Source organism: Oratosquilla oratoria, chromosome 27 (assembly GCF_046742065.1).
Source record: "Oratosquilla oratoria isolate Oo_2021 chromosome 27, ASM4674206v1, whole genome shotgun sequence".
NCBI lineage: Eukaryota > Metazoa > Arthropoda > Malacostraca > Stomatopoda > Squillidae > Oratosquilla > Oratosquilla oratoria.
This window is the reverse complement of record NC_134803.1, coordinates 8,468,762-8,491,054: the sequence shown is the minus strand read 5'-3', so window position 1 is coordinate 8,491,054 and position 22,293 is coordinate 8,468,762. Positions and strand designations below refer to the sequence as shown.

At 40.6% G+C, this 22,293-nt stretch overlaps 1 protein-coding gene across 10 annotated transcripts in view; it reads left to right on the top strand.

The window, feature by feature from the left end:
* Positions 1-22,293, top strand: part of AMPdeam (AMP deaminase) — a 432,435-nt gene that overhangs the window by 243,278 nt on the left and 166,864 nt on the right. Inside the window, exon 1 of one of the 10 annotated variants that reach the window (XM_076210193.1) lies at positions 3,650-4,044. The exons of the other annotated variants lie outside the window; for them this stretch is intronic. Coding sequence (XP_076066308.1) covers positions 3,963-4,044 — 82 coding nt within the window. The 5' untranslated portion in view covers positions 3,650-3,962. Of the gene's footprint in view, positions 1-3,649; positions 4,045-22,293 lie in introns of those variants that run through there. 10 annotated transcript variants of the gene reach the window in all.

Sequence of the window (22,293 nt, the reverse complement as noted above, 5' to 3'; positions counted from 1 at the left end):
AGGAAGATAATTTTAAAGCTCAAATTCGAAGCTTATCTTTGGAGGCGCACATCTCCATGGAGTCGTTGGTCACACTTGAGAGGAGTGCCATGATTTGCATTCTTGAGCGTCCTTGGGGGGTCGAGTCGCCAATATTTTGGGTGTGATAGACTAATATATTTACAAAGGATTGCAAAGGAGGAGCATACAAACAGGAGACCTTTTAGTCCATAACTAGGTCGAATGTAAAAAAAAAAATATATATATATATATATATATATATATATATAATGATGATAAATAAATAAATAAAATTATAATAATATAAATAATAATAAATCAAATAAATAAGTGCATAGGTACAGTTAAATAATAAACAAACAGGTAAATAGTAAATAATAATATATTGACATATAACTAATAATAAATTAAAATAAAGCAAATAATTATAAACAGACAAATGATCAAATATTCACCGCTTTCGTGCCAGTTCTTGACTAGGAGCTCCCAGCTTTCACATGCCTGCTCCTGTCGCCCGTCCCTGATCGCCGAAAGACTTGAGGGAATTTGGTTGTGCTTACAGAACAGAGCGAAGACGCCTGTGTGTGAGTTTGTTTAGCGTGTACTTGGTGGTGCACCCCAGGAAGCACACGGTCCTTCACAAATCCACCAACTGGGCCCAATGGCATGGAGAACCAAGACGAATGATAACAAACAAATAAACAGTATAAAATAAATGGCAGTCATTACAGCATCTTGCTTAGGTGTTTATCTAAATGAATCTTAAATCTTCGAACTGAACTGCATTGCAATGCCTCTGCAGGAAGCTTATTCCACTCATTAACTACATGGTTGACGAAGTTGTTTCTACCCACTTCCAAATTAAATCTATTTCCTGACAGTGTGAAACCATTATTTCTTGTATGATTTTCATTCAGTGTGAAAATTTTGTCACTTTTGATGTCAGTTCCCTTTAGAATCTTAAAGACCTGTTTCAAGTCATCTCTGAGTCTAATTTTTTTTTTTTTTTTTTTTTTTGGGGAAACAGATTCATGTGTTTTAGTCGATTTTCGTATTATTCATTTTTGATATTTGGAATCAGTTTTGTGGCTCTCCGTTGTACTTTTTCCAATCTATCAATATTTTTAATGAGATTCTGTGACCATACGGACACAGCATATTCCAAATGTGGACGAACTGTGTGAATGAACACACACACACACACACACACACACACACACACACACACACACACACACACACACACACACACACACACACACACACACACACACACACACACACAGGCACATGTCACAGACCCGGAGTTTTGTGATAATGAAATTATTTTTCAATCGACACTATCAGTCTTAACAACTTGGAGGAGCTCCAGGAAGGCCTGAAGTGGTGACCTTGGTTTCTCTCTTTTTTTTTTTTTTTTTATCTATATATTTATTTATCTATTTATTTATTTTGTACTTCAACAATTCAGGCTCTTATTTTTTACTGTGACTGTTAAGATGGTCTTTTCTACGTTCTTCCCAGTTCTTGTTCTCTTATACCCTTACACTCTCACGACTTGATCCTTTACATAGTCAGGCACATTTTTACAGACTGTTAAGTGTTAGCATCTTATAGACACAACTACAACATATTAAGGTTGAAGAACCACTGGCTAGTGCCCATAGAGGGCGATCGTCGGCTGTGCCCATAACTCGACTATCATAATCCAATGGTACTGTAGTCTAACCAAAAATAACAACAACAACAACAGCTGTCAGAAGCCACAATTACAAATGTAAGTCCGTTTAATGGCAGCCAGAGCCAGAATAAACACTGAAGCCGTCTTATTTCATAAAGGAATAAAGACAATTCTCCTTTTGTACATGACCCTTAGATAGCTAGGTAGAGACATTTAACACCATAAACAAATAATGAACTGGTAGATGAATAAATAGATAAAAGGGTAAACGATTGAATGGATAAGTCTATTAGTAGATATATGAATAAATCGACGAACAAATAACTAAATAAGCAAATAGAGAAATGAGTGGATAATGATTAAATGATTACAGGTATTCTCCCTGTAGCTCCTCCAACTCTCTTTTGTTTACTTGGCAACCCGCAGACATTCTTTCCACGTGGCACCGGGTCTTGTTGTCGTCACATCGAGTTGTATATCTTTGGCCTCAGATTTGTTATCTTTCGAGAGAAGATTCGCAAACAACAGCACTAAGTACGCGATGTGTGTGTGTATGTGTGTGTGTGTGTGTCTGTGTGTGTGTGTGTGTGTGTGTGTTTGTGTGTTTACAAGGATAGGAGCGCGAGTAGGTTACAGCCCATAACAATACTTTCTCCTTCTTCCCTTTTCTAGCTTACATCTTCCTTCCTTTTCCTTCTTCACCTCCCTTTTCCCCCGTCCTCCTAATTTTCGTCCTCATTCAACCGTTCTTTCTCATCCACCTGTTCCGGCCCACTTGCATTCCTCCTTCACCCCACTGTGCGCGTCGCCCCTGCCAACCTCCCTGCCTATTCCTGCCTTCTGCTGCAGATGCTGCGCGTGGGATTCCTAGACTTGGATCTCGGCTGCGCACACGCCATGTGCAGTAACCAACCTGCGAGAGTGAGTCGCAGAAATTTTCACCACCAGAAGGCCATCCGTAGTCCGAAGTTCAAAATGAATAAGTAAATGAAATTTCACTAATTTATTTGTTCACTGTTCATTCATAGATGTGTGATTAGAACAAGGAAATATAAATGAGCAAGTAAATTTGTTGTTATCATCTCTCCCTTCGCTGGTATTACCATCTTCGGTATTTAGCGCAGATGTCATCTCCCTTCGATGCCTAGCATGCACACGCACGCACGCACGCACACATAAGCTACAAGTTGGTAATCCGACGTCGTCGCAGATCTCCCAAGGGAAGGTTCATTGTTCAAGTGACCCAGCTCACTAACTTTCCCGGCAACACCGTTTTCTGCGAAGAATAGGTTCTCTGCATCTTAGGTCAAGACTCGACTTGGACAAAGGCGAACCCGGCGTCTCTCGCCTTCACTCAAGTCGACGTGAAGAAACCTTTCTCCCTTTTTTTATAATATGGCAACAGCCTACTTTACCATGTTTAGCAACCTCTGTACATATGTATATAGAAAATTGTTTCTGGCAACCCTCCGAAGTTTGACCGGAGCTTGCCGTGTATTGTAGAGCAGAACGCTGTCGGACTTAGTAAAATCAAGAAGACCTCCCGATTTTATTTCAACAATTTCCCAATGTAGTGTTAACCTACAACCTACAATGTAAATGAATAAATAAGTATAGATTTGGGGGGGGAGGTTCACAAAGGGAGAGCGACCTTCGGGTAGCAGGCATCGGCCCACGTGGCAACGCGAGGTCGTCTCTTGAGCAATAAACAAACGCGACCTGAGAATGCCTGCTATGTCCGATCGCTGTGGCCAGATCTCCCACGTGTCCCGGGGACGCCAACAAGGTTCAGGGGGTTTTGCGTAAGAGTGCCAAACCAGAGGGTCTTCTGTGCCAGAGGAGGGAGAGGGAGAGGGGCACGGGTACATAATGCCAACTTAGTTCCTGAACCTTTGCCATCTTGCTCTCCTCTTCCTCCTCCTCCTCCTCCTCCTCCTCCTCCTCCTCCTCCTCTTCCTATGCACCACCACGCTTACACTTGCAACGATGCTACATAGGTAGGCTTTGTTGTGTGTGGCACTAGAACAGTACTTGCCTACCGCGCCGAGTGAAGGTGAACAAATCTTATCTTTGACGCTCCAGGGTATCTTCGCCAGTAGAATCCGAAGAGTCATTGCCTGAGGAGATTATTAATAGCCTGGTTGAGGAGAGGGAGAGAAAACCCCTGAGGACACGTCAGTTATTTCGGAGGAAACGACTCCCAAAGCCAGATCGGTGTTTCTTGATTCAGGAAGAAGTACTTGAGATTTGTGTTCCTGTGAATTCAATCTTAACCCTCAAGATGGCGAACACACTTCGGGGAGAAGCCACCCTCTTCCGTCATCCGGACCAGCAGACGCTCTACGCCCTCTACAGGAGGGAAGGTGAGGGGAAATTATATGAAACTCGACACAAACGTTCTCGTAATTTGCATACACACATTGCACTGGTATATATATGTGTACGCGCGCGCGACCGTGTGTATGTGTGTAGGATTATGAGTATAAACTTGTGTATATGCATATATGTGTATATGCATATATATATATATATATATATATATATATATATATATATATATGTGTGTGTGTGTGTGTGTGTATGTGCAAAATAACCACAGAAGAGAAACTTGTAGACAGTACTTTCTTATATTACATCTTGCATTTTCGTATCACGGTGATGTGATGCCTGCATATATATATATATATATATATATATATATATATATATATATATATATATATATATACGTACATACATACATAATCACGAAGACCCACTGTCGGAAGAAAATTTGTTGAATCCGCCTTAATAGAAGAATGTCCAAACTTAAACATCTCCAAAGGTCAATGTTCCCCGGACATAATCTCACGGCTAGCTGTGAGCCGTTTGGTTAAAAATCTTCACCCTCCTGACCCCGCTCCCCCACCACTCTTGGCCCCGCTTCCCTTCTGACGTTACACCTCTACCCACATATCCCCTCCCTTCTGTCTCCGCCATGCGCGACGGATTGTCATGATTTTAGCTTTGCCTGTTCCCCTTCTACTCATAATTTAATTGCATTTATGTCTATCATTTCTTGTAGTCTGTACTTTCCTGAAGAGGGCTATAGCTAATAGCCGAACTATAAAAGTTATACTTTGTTCTAAGTTTCCTTTTATTCCGACTGGCTTTTCGTGATTATATTTTTACAAATGTACTAATATGTATATATATATATATATATATATATATATATATATATATATATATATATATACAGTATAAGGTCACAGCATTACCCATGTGTGTATATATATATATATATATATATATATATATATATATATATATATATATATATATATATATATATATATATATATATATGGCACACAGGAACCCACAGTCGGAAAAAATAAACTTCGAATAAAGAAGAATCGTATATTTCGGCTATCAACTGTAGCCCTCTTCAGGAAAGTACATAGGGTAGAGTACTCTACCCTATGTACTTTCCTGAAGAGAGCTACAGTTGATAGCCGAAATATAGTATTGTTCTTTATTCGAAGTTTATTTTCTCCGACTGTGGGTTCCTGTGTGTCATTTACAAATGTGTTACTACATTTCTGTTTAGAAAATATATATATATGTACAGTATAAGGTCACAGTATTACCCATGCATGTGTGTGTATATATATATATATATATATATATATATATATATATATATATATATATATATATATATATATATATATATTTATAAGAAGAGATCCGACCAATAAAAAAAGGGATAAGAAATTGTTGCAAAGAAGAACCGATATGGATGATTTTAGGCACTTTTGTCCAGCAGATTTTATCCAGCAGCTGAGGAGCTTGATACCATGGCATGGAGGTGAATAAAATTGCCTGATGGCAACTGCCATAATAAAAGAGTGTCAATCGGTACGGAAAGAGGTCAATTTCTTTTTAATGATGTAATTCATTCTTTTGATGAAATCGTCTGGCGCTAGCTACGGTAAAGTCTATTATGTGTGACATGATATCAAATACAGCATATCACGGCGTCCATGGGAGGTATTGTGTTGGTTAAATTTCTTTGTTTCATTTGGAGCAACATTATGGCAAATAAGGCTGGATCAATTAATATGTAGCGCTCAAGAAAGATGGATAAATATCCTTGCATGACCATATTAAGTTTTTTGGAGTAGAATGTTCAAAGCTAGGAAATTGAAATTTATTTTTGTAATCTGATATTAAGAATCAAAATCCATACAAAAGGGTCAACCGTCCGAATGGTTTTATGTCCTTGCACGATTGTGACGTCATGTTGCAAACCCTCGTGACGTCAGCGTCGCTTGACAAAACAATAACATACGAAAAAAAAAAAAAATATGGGTGACCTTCGTGCTCAGACTACAACACAATGGTGTGCTTGCTGTTGCAATAATAAGGAAACCCGGACGAATATCTATATATTCCGTGCTGAAAGAAGAGTTGATGCTACGAGATAACTAGATAAGGTCAATAAAATCGATGCTAGATACATAGAAAGGGTAAATAAAAGCTAGCAAGGGATGGAAAATAGTAATTTGACAAAAGTAAATAAATAGATAAATAAATAAAAATCAAGCTACCTCTGCTGGTGGCTTAACCGGAAAGGTGCTTGTCTCGCATTCGCTTAGTTGTGGATTCGAATCCCGCACTCCTCCGATTCCTAGCAGTGACCGTTACCTTCCCCCAGTAGTCAGTAAAGCGTATAAGGCCGCAACTTCTCACCTTAGCTATTTTTTTGGGGGACTTACGGTTATCATCTGTTCTAGATTAGGCGTGGAGAATGGTACTAGGCTTCCACCCCCCTAGTAGCGGTAACTAGTATATTGATTATCAAGCAGATAGTAGAAGGTACTCTTTACAAAGAGGAAAAGGTCAGTGTCAAAGAAAAATATGTATGTATATACCTCAACTCCAGAGATACCTCCAAGTAGGATTTCCTCCCCTAGTGCACGCTCCAACTGTGGTGGGGAAGTAGTTGTGTATGCGTGCGTACGTGCGTGCATGTGTGTGTGTGTGTGTGTGTGTGTGTGTGTGTGTGTGTGTGTGTGTGTGTAAGGTCACAGCATTACCCATAGGCCTACCCTTAAATGAGCTTTGATCTCTCATCTGAGGGGTAACAGCTGTCAATCATGAGTCCAATACGTGATCCAAGACCATAGTGCATCTCTCTCTCTCTCACACACACACGCACACACACACACACACACACACACACACACACACACGCACACACACACACACACACACACACACACACGCACACATACACACACACACAAGTACGCACGAACACATGCACACACGCGCGCGCGCGCACACACACACACTGTTCACTTGCCGAAAGGGGAAAGCAATGGCTTGGTGTGTTAACTACAACTTTCGAACACCGAGGAGCAGTGTTCAATCTTGGGCCTACTTTGCCGGTAGCCCTCGACACTAACCGTTATATGTGTTCATGCGTGCATATATATGTGTGTATATCTTGTGTGCATACAAATGTAAGGTACGTATTCTTGGAAGGAGAATCGGAGGAGGAAGAGGAGGAGAGGTGGGAATAGAGTGAAGGTTAAACGGCCCACAAAAAGTGATTTCCTCTCCCCCCTCCACTGAGGATGAGGCGGGGTTTGTGGGGAGAGAAGGGGCATCTTCATTGGAATGTATGAATTGAGCCCTAGTCGTAGGACGAGGGTACAGAGGGAGGGGAAGGGGGAAGGTAAGAGGGGAGAAGTGTCACTATCGAAGGTGGAGAGACAGTTTATAGAGACAGGAATGTTTCTTCATGTGACAGGCATTGGATGTATTGAAAAACTTATGTGGTTTGTGCGAACACACACACACACACACACACACACACACACACACACACACACACACACACACACACACACACACACACACACACACATATACATATATATATATATATATATATATATATATATATATATATACTATAATAAAGTAGTAGCCTCTGTCTGTCTGTTTGTTCACGAACTCCTCGTAGGGTTTTGAAGATAGACCCCCATAACCATATATATTATGATACCCTATCACTCCAGGTACTTGGATAATTATATTTCATTTCCCCCCAAAATTATTTTGGTTAGGGTTGAGGGTTAAAGTTAGGTAGTTTATGGTGTGGAAACACGCCACTAATGTAGTATCCCCTTAAGTCGCGTAGCATTTTTGTGATATAAGAATTAATATGATTATACAAACCAATGTATGTGTCCATATATGTTATTTATATTTGTGAAATTAATATTGCCACAAACTATGATAGCTTTTGTAAGAAGACAGCATGTAAATGTAAAATGATTGTATAATTTCACCAAATGTTGAAATATTGGTTATTTTCATATAATTTTAGTGCGAGCGGAAATTAATTTTTCACACATCACGAAGAAACGTAGAGACTGAACAACGGCACATCAGGCTTAATGACCCCCATATGGGTCGATAGCCATAAAAAAAAAAAAAATCACAAACTCCTCCTAGATTTTTGCAGATAAACCTCTATAACCATATATATTCTGAAGATAAACGAGATAGATTTCTTCACCTTTTAGCTGTAGACATTTATTGTCAATCCACACACACACACACACACACACACACACACACACACACACACACACACACACACACACACACATGCACATACGCACGCAAAAGAATGTGTACATATGATATTTGTGTTTGTGTATGCATGTATTTTCAAACTAGGGTTTAAAGCTATATTTAATTTTAAAAATATTTTGGTTAGGGTTAAGGGTTAAAGTTAGGTGGTGCATGGTTAGGTTAGGGGTTATTCTAGAACTCGCAGCAACACGCAGGTAATTTGGCTAATATATATATATATATATATATATATATATATATATATATATATATATATATGTATGTATGTATATACCCCGTCTGGGGTATTGGCTGCATGTTATTGTGGGGTTAAAAGCTGCTAAGTAGCATGCAGCTGATACTTTAAGGTCTGTATGGGGCGCCCCTACGCACCAGAGCCACACATCCTTTTGTCTGTGGTAGAGGAAATCTCTTCATAGAAAAATGATGATATCTTATTATACTGCGACTGTCCCTCCGTTATGCTGTCCCCATTCTTGTTATTGTCCTGTACAATTTCTCTGAATATTCATTTCCTCATTTGGCCGAACTCTGGGTGGGGGAAAAGAATACTACCATCAAGTATTTCTACTTGAGTCGTATAAGGCGACAAAAATGGGACGGGAATAGGACTAGGCATCCTTTTCCCTCATAGAAAATATAAATCAGAATAGTGGATTTTTTACAATAAACAAACCATTGGCAATTTTAATTACAAGTAACAAGCAATTTGCGCAAATTGTGTGTACACCATTTTACTGTTTGTTTCTCCCCGCAAGGCTCGGGCTATATAAGGAGTAAAATGTTTTTCATCGATGTTATTTCTGAAGAAGCCCTGCTGGGCGAAACGTAAAATATATTGGACTCCCATACTCTGTGTTTGGCCTCTTCATCTTCAGAGTTTGTCGCAAGGCGCTGGAGTACTGCTTGTTCTATGTGCGTGTGCGCGCGCATGTGCACGCTGGACATCGAAGGAGATGCTAACAGGTCGGTTAGCTACTACTCACTGTCCTCAATAAGATTGGTACTCATGGAAGATAAGAAACAAAACAAGGCCTTTTGCAGAACCTTGGCATGAATGTACATACACATAATGTTGGAATAATGGTGGTATCGGGAAACACTCAAAAATAAAATGAAATAGACTTAATTGTATAAGCATGCGAAAGTAGATGTTATTTCTGTTCACCTAAGCAAAAATATATATAATGAAGTTATCGCTCGAGAGGGTTGGTGATGGTCCTCTATTGCAGGGTTAGTGTGGTTTTGTGAGGGGCCAGGGGGGTACTCTTTTGATAAGATCTTTGTGCAAGATGGTCTCCGTAAGATCGTGCAAACTAAGTGTTTTTACTTTGTTCATTGACTCATGTCCAATGATACGATAGGGCCCAGAGAATTTAAGGGAGTGCTTTCAGGTGGGGTTATGGTTACAGGTGTAAACAATGACTCCAATTTCAAAGGTACAAGCTCTGGCTGATTTGTTATGCAAACGGAACGGATCATTTCATCCTTAGATGAAGAGTATTATGTATTATTTTGAAAAGATTATTGAAATTTCGTACTTTGACCTTGACATAATGAGAGAAATTGTAAATGAGAGGTAATTCTGAAAAAAGAAGATTATATGGAAACCTTTTGTCCGAGCCAAAGAGGACAAAATGAGGGGACTCCGATATTAACCTGTTAATGGAACTATTTATGAAATCTTGAATCATGGGGACATGTTCATCCCAAGAAGGGCGAAAATCAGAAGCAAAGTGTCTGAGAACATTGAGAATCTTTCTATTCTTGCATTCAGCTAAGCCATTTGAGCTAGGGTGATAAGCAGTAGTGTTGCATTTCTTGATTTGAAAATAATTACAAATATGCAAAAGAATCTCATTGTTGAATACAGTCTCATTGTCAGAAACCAGAGTTTTGGGTGTAGTAATGGGGCATATGAGTTTGTCAATAAGTGTCTTCGCTACGTGTTATGATGTGTCTGGTAGGTTGGAAAGAATACAGAATCGTGAAAAATGGTCGACACAGACAGAGAGGTATTGGTTTCCGGTATATGTAAATGGTAACTTAAGAAGATCAACAGTGACTGTGTGGAATGGCTTAGAAGGGTAGGGTAAATTAGAATTGGAACATGACTATTAATATGACCTTTGTGAATCGCGCAAGGGTGACAAACGTCAATGTACACGTATATATCCTTGCCAGGGTGTGCAGCAATGGAATGAGATCCGTAGGGACTACAAGTTGAAACACTGATCTGTTGAGTTCATATTTGTTCGTTAGTGTTGTTTTATGATACAGAATGTCATCCACTAACGTGTAATTGTCTATATCAGAAGGAAAGTTTTGTGTCAGTTGTGTCTTCAGATTCGGGGAAGCATATGACATGTTTCCAAAGAGTGTCTGATCTCAGCGCAGCGGCTACGTGCGTCTGACTAAGAGTTTCTGAACCTGGAATCTGAGTAATGGTCGCAATATGGCGACTGAGAGCGTCCGCAACTAATTTCGTTTTTCCTTAAACAAAATGAAAGGAGGGCATGAACTATTGTATGATAAGGAACTAGCGGGCAAGTTTTCCTGAAAGATTCTTTCCTTTGAAGAGGTGTAAGGTTGGTTGATGATCTGTATATATGTGAAATGCTTAATTGCGTATATAACTGCTAAAGCTTCTCTGTGACTGAGTAATTTCGCTCGTGTATGTTGAGTATGCGACTCGCATAGGTAGTTGGTCTGAGTTTTGTGTCGTGGTGTTGTATGAGGACTGCGCCAAGTCCTTTGTAGGACGCATCATTGTAGATTGTGAAAGGCTGTGGTTTAGGAAAGCAAGGACAGGTGCCGTGGTTAGGGCTTTCTTTAAGTCATTAAAGGCTTTCTCTTGGTCAGGAGTCCAAATAAAGGTTGTGTCCTTCTTAAGCAGTGAAGTTAATGGTGCTGCTATACTAACGTAACCTTGAATGTAACGTCTGTAAAATCTTGATAGACCATGGAACAAACAATTGTGATCTACAGAAGTAGGGCGTGGAAAATCAATGGCTGCCTTGACCTTGTCCTACGAGGTTAAAATTCATTGTGAATTAAGGACATGCCCTAGGTATTGGAGGAATGCCTCGGAGGGGATTTCCCCGTAGTAGATGCTAGAAAATGCCTCGGAGGGGGGATTTCCTCGCCATAGGTATTGGAGGAATGACTCAGAAGGGGATTTCCCCGTAGTAGATGCTGGAAAATGCCTCGGAAGGGGATTTCCTCGCCATAGGTATTGGAGGAATGCCTCGGAGGGGGATTTCTCCGTAGTAGATGGTGGAAAATGCCTCGGAGGGGGATTTCCTCGCCATAGGTATTGGAGGAATGCCTCGGAGGGGGATTTCCCCGTAGTAGATGCTGGACGAATACCTCGGAAGGGGACTTCCTCGTAGTAGATGTTGGAGAACGAAGCGAAGCATTGCAGCGATGCTTCGTAGCAGGATGCTTGGCGATGTAGGGGAGAGGAGTGGCTCGTACTGGACGATGCAGTGAAGCAATGCAGCGGAGATCAGTTGCTTCGTAGTAGGATGCTAGATGATTCAGCGAAAAGGGATTTCCTTGTACAGTTGGACGATGCAATAAAACAATGCAGTGAAGATCGGTTGCTTCGGAGGTGTAGGGTTGTTCGTAGAAACGTTGCTTCGGATCCCACGGTGTCACCATTATCGTTTCTGGTGCTAGGGATGAGACAAGGTCGGTACGATGTCATTTCTTTACCGATTCAAATTTTTCTCCATATACAACTGTACAAGTTGGGTGTTGCCATATATATACGGTGTATATATACAAAAAGGGAAAAATCAAGGTCCATATAGTATAGGTCAACGCACGCGCAGGTCCAACTACCCAGCGGGGGAAGTGGGGGGTTAGTGACGTCACTGGGTACATCCCACGTGACCTGTCAGGGGTCTCTCTCCTCCTCCTCCCCCTACCCTTGGCTTCCGCTCTCTCTCTCTCTCTGCTCCCGCTCAAGGCCTTGCTCTCGCTCTCTTTCTCTGCCCCCGCTCTCTCTCTCTCTCTCTTATAATAATAAATAGTATTACTACTATTATTAACTTTAATTGGAGATCTGTCTCCCCAGACGGACATGGGGAGACAGATCTTCAGATGAGCACATCTGGGAAGGTAGGTCTTCATATGAACGGTGAGGACAAGTAGGCAGAGAGGTGTGACCTTGTCCCGACCAGAGGCAAGCACAGATTGACACACGCTCCCGCGTTTAACACCTATTGCTCCCGTTGACGTCACGGATGCGCAGAACACAGAAAAAGCGGAGCGCTCGTGGGTTGACCTATACTATATGGACCTTGGGAAAAATGTCATTGAGACGGTTGAGCGTAGATCAAAGAGTCTTGGCGACACACTGGCGGATTCTTTTGTTCTGGCGGATTCTTTTGTTCAAGCAGAAGTTTCGGGCGTCGGCTGGACATCGCATCCTCTGGTCAATTTAGGTGCTATAAACAGCCCCTTGGGAGGACCCGTGCCAATGAAGAATATCTTGAGTTTGTCGGAAGGCGTTGGAGTACTGTTTGCTCTATATGCGTGTGTGTGTGTGTGTGTGTGCTTGTGTGTGTGCGCGCGTGTGTGCGTGTATGTGTGTGTGCGTGCGTGCGTATGCGCATGTGCGTTCGTGTGTGTGCGCGCGTGTGTGTGCGTACTTGTGCGTGCGTGTGCTTGTGTGTGTGTGTGTGTGTGCGTGCGTGCGTGCGTGTGCGTATGTGTGTACGTGTGTGTGTGTGCGCGTGCGCGCGCGCGTATGTTTGTGTGTGTGCGTGCGTGCGTGTGCGTATGTGTGTACGTGTGTGTGTGTGTGTGTGTGCGCGTGTAATAATAATAAATAATAATAATAATAAAAGGTTTATTTCTATTACAGTGGTACACTGACAATAATACAATGGAAAAGTAGATTAAAGATATAAAACTTGGAATATATACATGGAACAATTTTACAATGAGTTAATTATGTGCACAATAGATGGGATAGCACTGTTTTTGTAGCGGTCTGTCCTTGGCGCTTTGATTGGTATGAGTCTATTTATGTGTCTAGTGGCGTGGCGAGTTGGTGGAGCATCAGGAGGGAGGAGGTGACGGTGTCTAGGGTGGGAAAGCAGGCTTTCCCCAAATTTCCTTAGTGCCTCCCCGTTCCGCTGGGACACCCTAGATAGAGTAAGGGTGGTAAGAGCATGGTCGTAGCTGCTGTACTCCACGCCCAGGATGATCCTGCACGCTCTCTTTTGTACCCTCTCCAGCTTTTGTCTCTGTGTGAGGGTGAGTGAGCTGCACCAGGCTGGTGAGGCGTACATGAGGGTGGGGAGTATGAAAGTTTTGTAGACCTCCTGTAGCTCAGATGTAGGTGTTCCTAGTGATTTTAACCTACTCAGCATATACAGTTTGTAAGAAGCTGTCCTGACTATATTGGTGATATGTTGGTTCCAATTTAATTGAGCATCGAGTGTGATGCCCAAGATCTTGGTGGATTGCACCAATTGGAGGGGGTGGGGGCCCAATGAAAGTTGTGGAGGAGGTACTGCTTGGGTGGAGGTACAAAAGTGCATCACTACGGTCTTGTTGGTGTTGATTGTGATGTTGTTGTTTTCCGTCCACATCATGAGCTTGTTCAGGGTGTTTTGTAGTGGTGCGTAATCAGGCCGCCTGGTGTTGATGGGGATGCCTACGGTGCTGTCATCCACGTACTTCCATCTGTGAGGAGTGTCCATGAGGGCGTCGTTGATAAGGATGAGGAAGCATAGGGGACCCATTTTGGTACCCTGGGGGACCCCACAAGTTAAAGGGAGGAGGGGGGAAGTTGACCCTTGGTACCTGACCGCCTGCCGTCGTCCGGTGAGGAAATCTGCCAGCCATGCTATTAGGTGGGGCTGGATCCCCAGTTGGATGGCTTTGGAGAGAACAACATTGTGGTCAACAAGGTCAAAGGCCTTCCTGAAGTCTACAAAGGTAACAGCTAGGGATGTGTTACGCTTGTCTAGGTTGCTGTGAAGGAAGTTGAGTAGGTCAATGAGACAGTGAGTGGTAGAGGAGGATTTCATGTTGCCAAATTGTTGGGCATCTATTGAGTGTTTTATGTTGTAAACGGAGTTAAAAACCAAGTCTTCACATATAAGGCTTGGGATAGGGGTGATGGCGATGGGCCTAAGGTCACTTAGTGATTGTGGGCTGAGGGTTTTGGGGATGGGAGTAACATATGATATTTTCCAGTCGCTGGGGCAGGTGTTTTGGCTTAAAGAGGCATTAATTATGGAGGAGAGTGGGAGGGCAAGTTCAGGGGCAAATTCCTTGTAGATTTTAATAAGAAGGTCAGAGGGGGTTGTGGATCTATTTTGTTTGAGTTTACCCAGCTTAGTAGCTACGTCGGAAACTTGAACTTGAATGGGGGGTGAGGGGGAAGGGAGGTAGGCAGGTAGGCGGGAAGGGTCGAGAGGGGGTAATGTCTGACAGATAGAGGCGAAGTGGGAGTTGATCTCCTGGGCTGCTAGGTCAGGTGACAGGTGCGAGATGCAAGGGAGGTGGGGGGTCTTGTTACCCTGCAGGCCACAGAGAGCCCTGATCTTGCTGAACCACTGAGTGTTATTGCGTTGCTGTTTGAGGTGTTGCAATTTGTTTGGGTAGTAAGAGGATTTGGCGGTAATGATCTCTCTGATGACCTTATTCCTCAGGAACCTGAACTGGGCTCGGTCGGTGTAAAATGCCTTGTTGCGTTGTTTGATGAGACGTTTGATATGTGGTGTCATCCAAGGAGCGTCAGAGTGATGGACAGAGAAATCCTTTACAGGGAAGAAGTGGTGAAAGGCCTCAATTGTGGTGGTGGAGTAATTTGTCCACTTGGTCTCCACGTCTTCAACGTTGAGAACCTCTGGCCAGGGATGTTCCACTATCCACCTGCCAAATCCCCTCATGGCGGAATCAGGCATAGGGCGGTGCTGTCTGGTTACTTTAATCCTGTGAATGGCTGCACTAGGGGCTGGGGACCATTGGATGTATGTGTGTACGTGTGTGTGTGTGTGTGTGTGTGTGTGTGTGTGTGTGCGTGCGTGTGCGTATGTATGTACGTGTGTGTGTGTGTGTGTGTGTATGTGTGTACGTGCGTGTTGTGTGTGTGTGTACTTTGTGTGTGTGTGTGTGTGTGTGTGTGTGTATGTGTACGTGTGTGTGTGTGTACGCGCGCGTGCGCAAGTCCTTGACAGTGAAATATATACAAACTACAAGATGATTCCTTAAATGATTTGTACTTGGAACATCGATCTGAAAATAGCAGCGATCGACGGCTCACCCCTTACGTCTCACAGCATGGGCAGGGAAGAAAGGAAGGGACCTCTCTCCCTCACCTCTCCCTCTCTGGCTGTATATCTGTTTCTCTCTCTCTCTATCTCTCTCTCTCTCTCTCTCTTTCTTTCTCTCTCTCTCTCTCTCGTGTCTCACCCCTCTTCCTCTTTCTCCTTCTTTTCCTCTTTCTTCTGCTCCTTCTCCTACAACACTTCCCCCTGTCTCCTTCTACGTCCTCTTGATTATTCTCTTCCTTTTTCTCCTCCATGTCCTCTTCCTCCTATGCCTCCTCCTTCTTCCTCCTCCGTATCCGTTATCCTCCTTCCTCCTTTCTCCTCCTACATCCTCCCCCATCTCTTTCTGCACCTCATCCTTCTCTTCTTCTTTATCAAGCTCTTCATCTTCCTCTTGCTCCTCTTCCTCTCGCTCCTCCTCCCCTACTTTTTTTTTCTTTTGTTTCCTCCTCCTCCTCCATCCTCCCCTACTCCTTTTTCTTTGTTTTCCTCTTCCTCCTCTTTTTGGTTGTTTTTTTCTTCCTCCTCTGTTTCCTCGTCCTCCCACTTCTCTTTCCTCTTCTCTTCTTGTCTACTATTTTCTTTTCCCTCGCCCCAGTCCTTATCCTCCTCCACATTGTTTTCCTTCGTCAACTCAGTTTTCTCTCTTTATATAAAAAATACTCCTTTCTCAGTCCTGTCCCCCTTCCCCCTTCCCCCTTCCGCTTACCTCCTTTCCGCCCTCCCCCCCTCACCATTGCCCTCCTCCTCCTCACCCTCCACTCCCTTCCCCCTAGAGACTGGACTACCTCCACCTCTCCATCTCCTTTCCTGTTTTTCCACGTGAAAGTCACAGCAGCAGCTTCTTCCAGGTGGTTGCCCCATTAAAGAGGTCTTCAGTTATACGAAGCAATATCTCTCTCTACCTATATTCTACATACATACATATATATATATATATATATATATATATATATATATATATATATATATATATATATATATATATAGTGTAAATGGGCAGGAGGTTTTCCCTCAAGCATACTTCATTAAAATGAATGGCAAGCTTGTTATGACAGAGCTTCTTGTCGTATTTTTCTCTCTTGGAGTAATCTTGCCTTCTGTAGGCAGTAAACTTAATAAATCTCCGTATGTCATGTTGTGGAATAACATACTGTACATACAGTGAAGGACAAAATATAATTTTAGGAAGGGATACCGGACAGAATGTCAATGAAGGCCAAAATATCATGATAGGATGTAATGACAGTGGAAGACAAAAGATCACGATGGGATGTAATTATAATGGAGGAAAAAATATCACGGTAGGATATAATGTCACTGGAGGACAAAATATAACTTTAGAAAGGGATGCCGGACATAATGTCTCTGAACGACGGGAGGCCGGCGTGAATCACGGTGACGTAGGGGGACAAAATGTACAAAAGAGATCGGATGACCGTGATCGACCAGATGTCCGTGATGGGGGAAATGTTAATTTTGATAGGAGAAATGTTAATGAGGCATTGAACGTCAATGAAGGACCAAATAATAATATAGAGCAAGGTATAAATGAAAAACAAAATGATAATGTAAGATATGATATTGAAATTCAAAATGTGTCAAAAAGAAATAATCACGAGTTTCTTAAAGCCATGTACTTTAATGTTCGTAGTATTAGAAACAAATTTCAAGAAATACAGGCGTATGTCAAAAGCGAAAATCTCGATATGATAGGAATAACTGAGACATGGTTAAATGGTACAGAGTTCGAAGCTGAATTTAATATTGCGGGATTTAAACACTTTCATCAGGATAGAAACCACAAGAAAGGTGGGGGTGTTCTATTGTACGTTAAAAACAATGTTCATGCTTGTGTTTTAGAGAAAGTGAAACATGATGCATATGATAGTTTGTGGGTTGAGTTAACCCAAACAAATGGACAAAAAATTAATATAGGTATAATATATAGGCCAAAGACATTGTCATTAGCAGACGACAAGCTGTTATTTCAAGAATTGTCTAGTTTCTGCGACCGGGATTTATTGATAATGGGTGATTTCAATTTTACTGACATTGATTGGATGACCCTTGAACATGGTCATATAGGTAGTCGCTTGTTTGATTTTCTTGGTGACAATTACTTAATTCAGCATGTAAAAGAGCCCACAAGATATGGAAACTTACTCGATCTTTTGATCACTAGCCGCGAAAGCATGGTAACTGATGTAGAAGTCGGTGAATCTGTTGCAAATAGCGATCACAACCTAGTTAGATTCAAACTCCTAAACAATTTTAGAATAAATACTTGTGTTTCTAAAATACCCGATTTCAGTAAAGCTCAGTTCATAGAACTACGTCAGGAGCTTCAGCTTACAGATTGGGAGGCAAAATTAAACGAAAGACTCTAGATCAGATGTGGGAAATATTTCAAAATACGCTCACTAAGATGATTCAAACTTACATTCCTTTTAAGGACAGACGTCCCCCAAATCAGGCTCGCCCAAAGTGGCTCGACAAAGAAACTGAAAAAAGTATTGCTAAAAAGAGACAGGCTTATAAGAAATATAAGTGCTCGGGTGTATCTAATGACTATGAAAGTTATGTATCAATACAGAGAGATTTAAAAAAGACAATAAGAAAAAGAAAACGACAATACGAAATGAACATCGCTGAGAAACCCAAAGAGAATCCCAAAGAATTCTATAGTTACATTAGAGATAAAAAGGTTGTTAGGAATCACATTGGTCCACTATTATCTGCTGACGGTCAACTTGAATATTCAAATGAAGGAATGTGTAATATCTTAAACAATTATTTTAGCTCGGTATTCGTAAACGAAACACCTCAAAGTGAACTCCAAACTGAAACCTGTGAAAAGTCTAGGGTAAACTTACTTGGTACGGTAAATATAACAAAAGAAAAAATTAAAAGGTGTATAGACAAACTCAAACACCAGGGCCTGACGGTTGGCATCCAAGAATCTTAAAGGAAATGAAAAATGAGATTGTTGTTCCATTAGAAATTATTTTCAAGAAATCCATCATATCCGGAGATGTCCCAAGAGAATGGAAGCTAGCTAACGTTACTCCCATATTAAAAAAAAGGTGACAAAAAGAAACCAAATAACTATAGGCCTATAAGTTTGACTTCAATCGTAGGAAAAATAATGGAAACTATCATCAGAGATGCTATCGAACATCATTTAGAAAGTAATCGTTTGATAAATGATAGCCAGCATGGTTTCAGACGGAAACGTTCTTGCGTGACTAACTTACTCGAATTCTACAACACAGTTATCTCGAATTATGACAAAAGAAACAATATAGATTTAATATATCTAGACTTTGCAAAAGCTTTTGATACCGTCCCACACGAAAGACTACTTACTAAATTAGCTTTACACGGAATAAGTGGTAGCCTATTAAGTTGGACTAGTAATTGGTTGAATGGTCGAAAACAGAGTTGTTTTAAATGGAAAAACATCTAGATGGAAAAATGTTACAAGTGGAGTTCCTCAGGGTTCCGTTCTTTGACCACTTCTATTCATAGTATATATAAATGATATAGACCATGGACTAAAATCTACTGTTTCCAAATTTGCTGATGATACAAAACTGTGCGGAGTGGCAAATGATCACTCAAACCAATTAGATATTCAAGAAGATTTAAATAAATTACAGCAATGGTCTGAAAAGTGGCTAATGAAATTTAACACAAGTAAATGCAAGGTAATGCACATAGGTAAAAATAACAGTAAGTACGATTACAAGTTATTTGGAAATTCGTTAACAAAGGTGGATAGTGAAAAAGATCTCGGCGTAATTATCAGTAACGACCTCAAATCATCCAAGCAGTGTATTTCAGCCTCTGAGAAAGCAAATAAGATTCTAGGACTGATTGCGCGATCTTTTGATTTCAAAAGTCCATCACTCATTAACAAGCTATATAAATCGTTAGTTCGTCCACATTTGGAATATGCTGTTTCCGTATGGTCACCGAATCTCATTAAAGACATTGACAGATTGGAAAAAGTACAACGGCGAGCCACAAAACTGATTCCAAATATAAAAAACAAATCATACGAAAATCGACTAAAACATATGAATCTGTTTTCCCTAAAAAAGCGTAGACTCAGAGGTGACTTGATACAGGTCTTTAAAATTCTAAAGGGAATTGACAACATCAAAAGTGACCAAATTTTTACATTGAATGAGAATCAGACAAGAAACAATGGTCTCAAACTGTCCGGAAATAGATTCAATTTGGAAGTAGGTAGAAACAAATTTGCCAACCGTGTAGTTAATTAATGGAATAAACTTCCTGCACAGGTAGTGCAATGTAGTTCAGTTCAAAGCTTTAAGAATCATTTAGATAAATACCTAAGTAAGATGCTGTAATGATTATAATTTATCTTATATTATTTGTTTTTGTTTTGTTATCATTTGTCTGTCTGATTTTTATTTATTATTAGTTATATGTCAATTTATTATTATTTACTATTTACCTGTTTGTTTATTATTTAACTATACCTATGCATTTATTTATGTATTTTATTTGTTATTTACATTATCATAGTTTTTATTTATTATTTTATTATTAATATGATTTTTTTTTTCGCATCCGACCTAGATATGGATCAAAAGGTCTCCTGTCGGCATGCTCCGCCTTTGTAATCCTTTGTAATAATTTATATAAAAAAAACGCGTTTTCACACCTCTTGGTGCTTCCTCAGTGGCAGGTACGAATCTAAGGGCTGGGCTGGTGTGTGTGGGTATATATGGGACAGGCTGTGGGAATTTGTCTAGTCGTCGGTGCGGGATTTTGTCTGGTCGTCGATGTGGGATTTTGTCTGGTTCGTCGCCGGAGCTCCGTGTCGTCCTGTAGGTTGGAGGGTGGCGTGTATCAGTGTTTTTTGTCTCGTTTTCATTGGGTAATGATCTTCTCACACTTGGTAGGATTTTTAAGTCCTCTAGTTGGGTATGCAATCCCGGGGATAGATCCTTAATATACAAAGCCTCTAATATGGGTAAACGTCGTGGGTCTTTGTTGTGATCCATAATCTCCGTATTCTGGGCTAGGTCTTCTCTTCTTAACTTTGCTTAATGGAGTTCGCTATGGTGATTTTTAGGTGCTCCTGAGTTTAGGTGGTATGACAGACGACGCCAGAGCCTCATGGTGGTCATACCGATATAGGTAGTAGGATGGGTCGCACAGTACCCATGTTTGTATGTGTACCTATATACGACATGAGATTTTTGAAATTCATCGACGATCTGCCTGGTGTTGTTCCTTTGGAGTAGGTTCGATTTTTTTTTTTTTTTATAGTAAATAATGAAATTTATTTTGGAGCTTGATTCAGTGGGCTTGATGTTTCTCTTTATGATTTGTTGCATCACTCTCTCGTCCTCCTTGTAAGCGGTGGAGAAGAAGGATTTGTAGTATATATTTATAACGTTCTGCGCTGGATTGTCTGGTGCATTTTTTTTTTTTTTTTTTTAATTTCCTCGTACCAATTTTCCATTATTTTCTTGGTCACTTTTTCAATGTCTCTATTGCTAAAACATTTTTTTAATATAAATTATGTATGTTATTCCACAACATGTCATACGGAGATTGATTAAGGTTACTGCCTACAGAAGGCAAGATTACTCTAAGAGAGAAAAGTAAGACAAGAAGCTCTGTCATAACAAGCTTGCCATTCACTTTAATTATAAATATATATATATATATATATATATATATATATTATATATATATATATATATATATACATACATACATACATATACCAAAGGCTTTTTTCCCCCTTATACGGGGGGTGGCCAAAAAGAAAATGGCATAGAAACCACTCCCATCCATTCCATCCCCTACACACTCCCCTCCCCTCCACCCTCCTCCCTCCCTCTCATCTTTAGGGGTGTGCCGATTTTTTTTTCTTTTTTTCCCCGATGCCAATGTCGATTCCTATTCACTTTTCGTTGCCGATACCGATACCGCTGCCGATGCTGATTCCACTTTATATAATTACGGTATATCAGTTTTTAATATAAAGTAATTAAACTATGATTTTTACTTGCTTTATAATCTATGTAGATTTATACACGCCAGTTGTTGAGCTGCTGAATGCTAATTGAATGAACTGAGGGGAGTGTCGCATCGTTTTATAGAGTAGGTGAAATTAAATTTTCAAATATGTATTTAATGAACTTAGGTATAATTACCCCTTACATTAGTGTGTAATTCCTCTGGGTATTGTGTTCCTCCTATGTATATAAAAGGCATAGTGATATTTAATGAAGATCTTAGGTGTAGTGAAATTACAGATTATCTGATCATAGATTATTGAAGCAATAGTTTCAGCTTTCTTATTTGGAATGGGTTGTAAAATACAAAATCTTGAAAAATAATCAATGGCAACAAATACATCTCTATATCCATTCTCAGACATAGGTAACTTCAATGTATCTATGTGAACTCTTTCCCAAGGTTTCTGTGGAATGGGATAGATAAACATAGGAGCAGGTTTTGGTGTATTTCCTTTCACTTTAACATATTTCAAACAATTTTCTATATAATCTTATATATCTTTCTTCATACCTGGCTAAAAGTTGTGCTTGTCTGTAAGTTTTATCCTTCCCTGGATGTGAACTACAATCACTATCATGAATTAACTTCAAT